General features: G+C 36.7%; 1 protein-coding gene across 1 annotated transcript; it reads left to right on the top strand.

Moving 5' to 3' along the window:
• Positions 1-1251: 1251 nt before the first annotated feature.
• On the top strand, positions 1252-1919 carry LOC133328051 (ATP-dependent RNA helicase A-like; the record flags this gene model as incomplete). Its single annotated transcript, XM_061536599.1, has 2 exons — positions 1252-1257; positions 1398-1919. Coding segments are annotated over exons 1-2 (528 nt in total), but the record flags the coding sequence as incomplete, so codon positions are not given.
• Positions 1920-8950: the final 7031 nt, after the last annotated feature.

The following is an 8950-nucleotide window of genomic DNA, read 5'->3' as shown; positions in this document are numbered from 1 at the left end:
ACGAGAAATATAGCCGCGACATTTTGAGCGGAACGAGCAAAAATATGATGCACAGGTCTTGCGATATTGTAACCGCTTCAAAATTTTTCCATCTAAACCAGAATCGCCGCTTTTTTTGGTACAGCCTAATCATTTAGGTCTAGAATGCTGTCTGCCAAGTTTCGAGAAAATCGGTCCAGATTTAGATATAGCTCCCATATATAGTTTCGTCCGAGTTCATGTAAATGGTGCCCCAAAGTCCCTATATATCTTTCGATTTGCACGAAATTTGGCATAACGTACTGAATTGAGCCTAGAATGATGTCTGCCAACTTTCGAGAAAATCGGTCCATATTTAGATATAGCTCCCATATATAGTTTCGTCCGAGTTCATGTAAATGGCGCACCAAAGTCCCTATATATCCTTCGATTTGCACGAAATTCGGCATAACGTACTTAATTGAGCCTAGAATGATGTCTGCAAAGTTTCATGAAAAGTGGTCCTGATTTAGATATATCTCCCATATATAGTTTCGTCCGATTTCATGTAAATGGTGCCACAAAGTTCCTATATATCTTTCGATTTGCACGAAATTTGGTACAGCCTAATCATTTAGGTCTAGAATGATGTCTGCCAAGTTTCGTGAAAATCGGTCCAGATTTAGATAGATATAGCCCCTTTTATTATAGATTGATTTTAAGTAATTGACGCACCATACATATTTTCGCCCTATTTCAAGTAAATTGGGCATCAAACTTCTCATGTTAGTCAGATTGACATCAAAGTTTGCACATCGTGCAAAATTGAGCATAAAATTATATAGTTGCGTTTTCTAGAAGTACAGACATAGCCCAACGGATGACCTATTAATATTTGTTTGAAGTCGATTTACATACTTTATGGATAGATCTAGGTAGATTCACATTTAGATAAATATCACATATTTTATTTCATCCAATTTCATGCTAATAGTCCTGTTTAATATACCCATAGTGGTGGAGGGTATCATATAGTCGGCCCCGTCCGACTTTACTACTTTCCTTACTGGTTATAAATTGAAAATTCTAATAGAAATATATATCAATTGTTTATCAAAATAAGAATTAAAATATCGTAAAATTTTAAGAAAAAAACAACCTGCATTTAAAACAAAAATAATGTTGCCGGAATATCAATCAACACTCATCTGAGCTCAGAGTTCAGAACAGCAGTTCAACAAACTTCAAACTATGTTTTGGATGTGTATGATATCTATAAACGATACTAACAACATGAAGGTGAGTTGGCATTGACCTAACATTGGCAATGACTTTTTATTTCTAAAATGCGAGCGTTTTCAAATCTTTATTTTATTTTGTTTTTATTTTCTCTTTCTTTATCTTTCTCTCCCTCTCTTTGTCTCTTCCGATTGTTTCAGGTTTTCGTTTGCTTTGTTACTGTATTAACCCTAGCAAATGCTGGCCTAATCGGTGACGGTGTTAGTAGTTCTAACGCCTATTCCGATGCATTCGGTGGTGTTGGTGTCGGTGTCGGAGGTTCTTACGTGGGTCGTTACGGAGGTGCATTCGCCAGCAGTGGCGCAGCAGTAAATGTTTTCAGTAAAGCTGGTGTACACACTCCTCATGATGTCCATGACGGCGCTGTTGGAGGTGGTATTGATGGGAGCTACATCGGTGGTTATAGTAACGGCTTTAGTCATGCTGCGCCTGTTAAAAATGTCCAAGTCATCTCTCCGCGTGTTAATGATATTGGCATTCCCCGCGGCTATGTTGGTGGGCTCTCTGGCAGTTATGCCAGCGGGTTCACCAGTGATTATGCCACTGCTGCTTCTGTAAAGATTATCAATGTCAAAGTTAAAGTGGATGCTGGCGTTACTAGAGATTATGGCAGTTTCAATGGCAGTGGATTCTCCAGTTTTCCGGATGTGAAGATTATCAAAGTAATTCAAAAACATGTTCGGGGAGGTTTCGGTGACAGCAGTTACTCGACTTTTCCTGATGTAAAAATTTTCAAAATTCTTAAAGGAGATGGTGGTTTTGATGGAGTTTATGGCGGATTATGGCGGTGTAGATTTGGTGTTCGCAATGTTAAAGTTCTTAAGGTAGTAAACATAAAAAAGTCATTAGTGAATGAACAGGCTTGGCCGATACGTTTGATGATAAACTATTACATATATGACATATTGTGACTGACATTAATAATTTTTTGGATCGGCAATTAAATCTTACACCTCAAATGTACACCTCAAATGTTGTTAATTAGTTTGTAAGTGTAAAAATTAGTTTTATATACCATTTTATTCCAAATATATTTTGAAGTATAGAAAATATCCTCATAAATTATTGGCAAATACAAAAGAGCGGTAAGTTAAGCCGGGTCAAAATTTTATTTTAAAATCAGTAAGGAAAGTTGTAAAGTCGGACTGGGCCGACTATATGATACCCTTCACCACTTTTATATAGACGTCCGCTATTCGAAGGAATATTGACATGAAATTGAATGAACTTAAATATGTGATCTTTATCTATGTGTGAACCGACTAACGCGCAATTTGGTATGCCGCACGGTTTACAATTTTAAAATTGCAGACACCCGTTCGAAATTTACTATACACTTACTCAACCTCAAAATTCTAACTTAAAACCCAGTAAGGAAAGTAGTAAAGTCGGACGGGGCCGACTATATGATACCCTTCACCACTATGGGTATATTAAACAGGACTATAACATAAAATTGGATGAAAAAAATGTGATATTTATCTAAATGTGAATCTACCTAGATCTATCCATAAAGTATGTCACGACTTCAAACAAATATAAATAGGTCATCCGTTGGGTTATGTCTGCACTTCTAGAAAACGCAACTACGTAATTCTATGCTCAATTTTGTAAGTTGTGCAAAATTTGATGTCAATCTGACTAACATGAGGAGTTTGATGCCCAATTTACTTGAAATCGGGCGAAAATATATATGGAAGCTCTATCCAAATATTGAGCGATTTCAAACAAACTTGTCACAGGTTAGGTTATACTAATTTCAGAAAGTTTTGTTCCTATTGGTTCCTTAGTACGTCAATTACTTAAAATCAATCTATAATAAAAGGGAGCTATATCTAACTCTGGACCGATTTTCACGAAACTTGGCAGACATCATTCTAGGCTCAATTAAGTACGTTATGCCAAATTTCGTGCAAATCGAAGGATATATAGGGACTTTGGTGCACCATTTACATGAAATCGGACGAAACTATATATGGGAGCTATATCTAAATCTTGAACGATTTTCACGAAACTTGGCAGACATCATTCTAGACTCAATTCAGTACGTTATGCCAAAATTCGTGCAAATCGAAAGATATTTAGCGACTTTGGTGGATCATTTACATCAAATCGGACGAAACTATATATGGGAGCTATATCTAAATCTGGACCGATTTTCTCCAAACTTGGCAGACATCACTCTAGGCTTAATTCAGTACGTTATGCCAAATTTCGTGCAAATCAAAAGATATATAGGGACTTTGGGCACCATTTACATGAAATCGGACCAAACTATATATGGGAGCTATATCTAAATCTGGACCGATTTTCACGAAACTTGGCTGACATCATTCTAGACCTAAATGATTAGGCTGTACCAAATTTCGTGCAAATCGAAAGATATATAGGGACTTTGGGGCACCATTTACATGAAATCGGACGAAACTATATATGGGAGCTATATCTAAATCTGGACCGATTTTCTCCAAACTTGGCATACAGCACTCTAGGCTTAATTCAGCACGTTATACCAAATTCCGTGCAAATCAAAAGATATATAGGGACTTTGGGGCACCATTTACATGAAATCGGACGAAACTATATATGGGAGCTATATCTAAATCTGGACCGATTTTCACGAAACTCGACAGACATCATTCTAGACCTAAATGATTAGGCTGTACCAAATTTCGTGCAAATCGAAAGACCGTTTACATTAAATCGGTTAAATATATATATGGGAGCTATATCTAAATCTGTACCGATTTTTCCCAATTTCAATAGGGTTCGTCCTTGGGCCGAATAATTGACCTATGCCAAATTTCATCCAATTCGGATCATAAATGCGACCTGTACTTTGTTTACAATTTAACATGGACAGACGGACAGACGGACGGACGGACATGCATAAATCGACTCAGAAAGTGATTCTATGCATATTCTCAAAAGGAACCATGTGTCTATCTCGTTTCCTTTTGCCTGTTACAAACATATGCACAAAGACATAATACCCTGTACCACAGTGTGGTGAAGGGTATAATAAACAAGTGAAAAAGCATCGGCCGGGCCGAACTTTGGATACCCTCCACCATAGTTATACTGACAAATACATGCAATGAAAATATGGGGAACATACTAAAAAGTGGGCATATACCGATAATTCTACAATCCGATTTATGTAAACCATTATGTACACCAAATACAAACTTCTGCAATTTTTAATGTGGGTTTTTCCTAAAATCTGTAACTGATACTGATAACGCATGGTAGAGTATAAAATCCTCAAACTACTGTAATTTAGATTACAAAGTTATATGAGGCTATGCCCTATAGGGGGGATAATATTGATTACATAATGTAGGAAATAATGAATATTTGGGGATATCATTATATGAGGGCTATGCCTAATTAATGATCGGTATATGCCAATATTGAACACAATATTTTAATTGTTTATCTCAATTCTTTCCTAAAGGAGGTATCACTATAGTGAGGAGATGCCTAAATGTTAATATAAACCAGTGAGCGTAGCAGTATAGTCGGAAGGGGCCGACCATACGATACCCTACACAACTACCACCGAACTCAAATTTTCTGCGAATGTTTATTCCGAGCCTGGGCAACATTTCGTGATATTTGCATCATCTTTTCCGATTAAAGGTAAACAGCACCTCTTCGTCACACTGACATATTTTCCGAATATTACGAGTATTCAGTACAGCTATTGTCCAGATTCCATTCACCGTGGGTTGTGTTGTGATGTTCGGCTTTCATTTGTGGTCTAAATATCGACTCGAAAATAATACAAAAAATTAAGTTTTCGGTCCACTTCATTCCAAAATTATTATCTGATCTTCACCGAAAATTATAGGCGTTGCCCTTGACCATAACTGGAACCTTATCGAATATTTCAAAGCGATCAGCGCTATAGTTCCGCTCTCTAGAGTGATAATGCGTTACTAAATAATATACGAATACGGAGATACCTGTAAATAATTAGGTGTAACTCCCACATCCGAGCACATACAACAATATAATTGGTATTAATTTCAACCACTCCTCTTGGATATAATATGTCATTCAGCGGTCTATGTCATTCAGGGGTAAATATATACGCCATAGAATCCAAATTCTGTAATTTTTCACACAAAAGTCATGGTTCATTTGTCCCGCTAAAAATAGACCGATCTTTATCAAAACAGGCATGTTTATTCTTTGGCCCGATCCCCTTCTCCATGTAAAATTTCACGATGTTCGGGCCATAATTGCGGCCTCTGGGGCGCCAGAAAAACCGACAAAAACTGAATATTTGGTTCATTTCATCCCCTAAATATTAACCGATCTTTACCCATCCTACATGCAAAATTTCGTGAAGATTGGTTCATAACTGTGGCCTGTATCGTGTTTACAAATTATAATGGACAGACGGACAGACAGGCGGACGGACACACATGTTTAGATCGACTCAGCTAGTCGAGATATGAAATTATATGATCGGTATACTTAAAGGTGGGTCTACGACCAATATTTCGCGGCGTTACAAACTCTTGGGGCTGCACAAAGCTATAATACCCTGACAACATAGTTGTGTAGGGTATAAAAAGGTGGTTATATGGGGACTACCCCTAAAATGGGGTGAATATTAATAATTTTCGATGGGGAGATTTGTTACCATATACGACTACAAAATATCAAAATTCAGCGAATTCGGTTAAAAAACGCGCCCAAGAACCTCAAAATATCGAAAAAATTTACCTATATTTATAATTTTTTGTGGAGAGATTTGGTACCCAATAATAACTGAAATTACTAAATTACAGCCAATTCGGTGAAAAAATCCGGCCAAAACCCCCCAAAAACTGGAAATTTGGAGGTACCCTTATATATGGGCTACCAGAAAAAGTGAACCTATATTTATAATTTTTAGTGGGGAAAATTGGTACCCAATAAGAACCCAATGTACCAAGTTTCAGCGAATTCGGTTGAAAACCGCGCCCAAGAACCCTAAAATAGCGAAAGTTGGGGGTACCCTTGTATGGGGGCTACTCGAAAAAAATGACCTATATTTATAATTTTTAGTATAGAGATTTGCTAGCCAATAAAAACTCAAAGTACCGAATTTCCCCCAAAATACCGCAAAATTGGGGGTACTCTTACATGGGGTCTATCCGAAAATATGGACTCATATTTATAATTTTTTATTGGAGAGATTTGCTACCCAATAAAAACTCAATGTACCAAATTTCAGCGAATTCAGTTGAAAAACGCGCTCAAGAACCTCAAAGTACCGAAAATTTAGGGGTACCATTATATGGGAGCTATGCCTAAACGTGGACCGATAAAGTCCATCTTCGAACATGACCTGCTTGCAGACAAAAAACGACTCTATGCATAATTTTGGTGATATATCTCCATTCGTTTAGACGCCAGAGTGATTACAATAGACGGACAGACAGACGGACATGGTTATATCGTCATAGAATTTTACGCTGATCAAGAATAGATATACTTTATAGGGTCGGAAATGATTATTTCGATGAGTTACAAACGGAAAAACAAAATTAATATACCCTCCATACTATGGTGGAGGGTATAAACATTTTGGTTTTAAAATTAAAATTCGATTGAATGTAAAAATCTTCGGCTGTTGTACATTGGATAAGAAACTATGAACAGTCGGAAGGACAGGTGTAAATCGATGTTGGTTCTTACTACATGCAAAATGCATAACGATTATTCTAATTATGAAGTAGTTGCCACTGAACACTCCTGATCTTTTTAGGGAGTAAAAACCCAGTGATAACATTATAAGTTATCTCTAAGTCGCGCCCATCCACAGATTGAACATTGCTTACATTCTTGTTTATAAATACTGGAAATAATTTTTATAAAATTTGTATGTAAATAATAGAATGCCTTTACTGCATCACATTATAATTAATTATATACATCTAGCAACACAACTACATAAAAATGTAGTATTATCGCACAAAATGTTGGCATACATGAGAGTAAAAGTCGCCAGTTTGTGCTCATTTCATACTCGAACTTGTATTCGTACGTTTGTCATTCGCTGTGCATCTTTCATGCAATTTTGTGATGATGCAAAATAAAATAATAAAACCAGTTCAAATAAATATCAACAACAAATTCGGAGGAAATATCCACAAGAAGATTAATTTTGAGAGAAAAAAAACACACACACAAAATAAAAAGTGAGATAATAGTATTATTTTTTTATAGTCAACCAGTGTCTTGATTCATTCGTTAAGTAAACCAGTTTTTATGCCATGAGTAAAACGAATCTTCAAATTGGAACTTCCTTAGCATAATAACGGGCGTGAAATTTTAATTCGTTGTTATGGTAGTTGTTTTTGTGTGGCTGGTCATTTTCAACACTCCTCTTTTACGGGTATCTTTCGCGCAGTGATTGACCTTTTGGCTTTATTTTGAATTGATCGGCATTAAGGCGTTTACTTTCATTAAAAATATTTGCATAATTGTTAATGAAATTTTGTATGTGTGGTAAATTTGTATACCCTACACCGCTATGTTGTGGGAGTATTTCAAGAGAGAGTATATTTTTGAAACATATGGATGATTTTTTTTCTAAAACAATTTCGTCTTCAATAACCTCGTCTTTTTATAACCTCTACTAAAGGGAAGATGTATGGCTTGTAATTTGGGTTATCATAAGGTAGGAAATCTTGCTAAAATAAATTATCAATAGAATACTATTATAGCTCCCATATAACGGCAATCATTTTTCGGTATTTTGGGGGGGGTTTTGGGCTCGTTTTCTAACCGAAGTGGCTGTAATTTGATATTTAAAGTTATCTTCCCACCAAAAAAGGATTAATTGCGATCCACATTATGGTATAGCTTCCATATTACGATACCGATCCGATTTCGGCAATTTGAAGGGTTTAACCATATTTTTCTCACCAATGCACTACAGGTTAAATGACCGGTTTTTCTGTGCAAAATTGAAAAAAAAATGTAACAGAAATATGAAAGTTTCCAAAGACAAAAATCATAAATGGCTATATTCGGATTTAAATTTGTTGCTTAAGAATTGTTCAGAAGAAGCGGCATCTAATAATGTTGGACGTCCACGTGTGCCATTTAACGAAAAATTTGAATTTGGTCAAGTAAAAGAAGCTGCTATTTGCAGTTCTGAAAGAAACATTTCCAAGCCGGCAAGGTTATCGAAAATGCGGAATCAGATCCGATTTGAATCCAATTTGGCAGAAGCATTTCTGATTTTCGGCTACCTGTTGTGTTTGCAGCTTTTCGACGTCGAGTTTCCGTGTTGTATTAGATCGCCCCTTTGCTGCAACATTAAGACGGGTGCGTACCTTGGCTGCCACAAGGTAATGGTCCGAATCGATATTCGCTCCTCGGATCGATCGGACGTCTAAAACACTGGATGAATGCCTTCCGTCTATCACAACATGATCAATTTGATTTCTCGTTACATGATCGGGAGAGATCCAGGTGGTATATCGAGATTCTTGAATCTGGTGCTTCTAACTACCATGTTTTTTGCTGCCGCGAAGTCAATCAACCTCATGCCATTGTCGGCATAAAGGCTGAATTTTCCGACGGTGGGGCCAAAGATACTTTCCCTTCCGATTTTTGCATTAAAATCTCCTAGCAGAATTTTAATGTCATGGCCAGGGCAAAGGTCATATGCTGTTTCTAGGTGCTC

The sequence above is a fragment of the Musca vetustissima genome, unplaced genomic scaffold, assembly GCF_032173495.1.
Source record: "Musca vetustissima isolate MV318-11 ecotype Yass unplaced genomic scaffold, APGP_CSIRO_Mvet_v1 utg16160, whole genome shotgun sequence".
Classification (NCBI taxonomy): domain Eukaryota; kingdom Metazoa; phylum Arthropoda; class Insecta; order Diptera; family Muscidae; genus Musca; species Musca vetustissima.
Note: the sequence above shows the minus strand (reverse complement) of the source record. Positions and strands in the feature narration are given on the sequence as shown.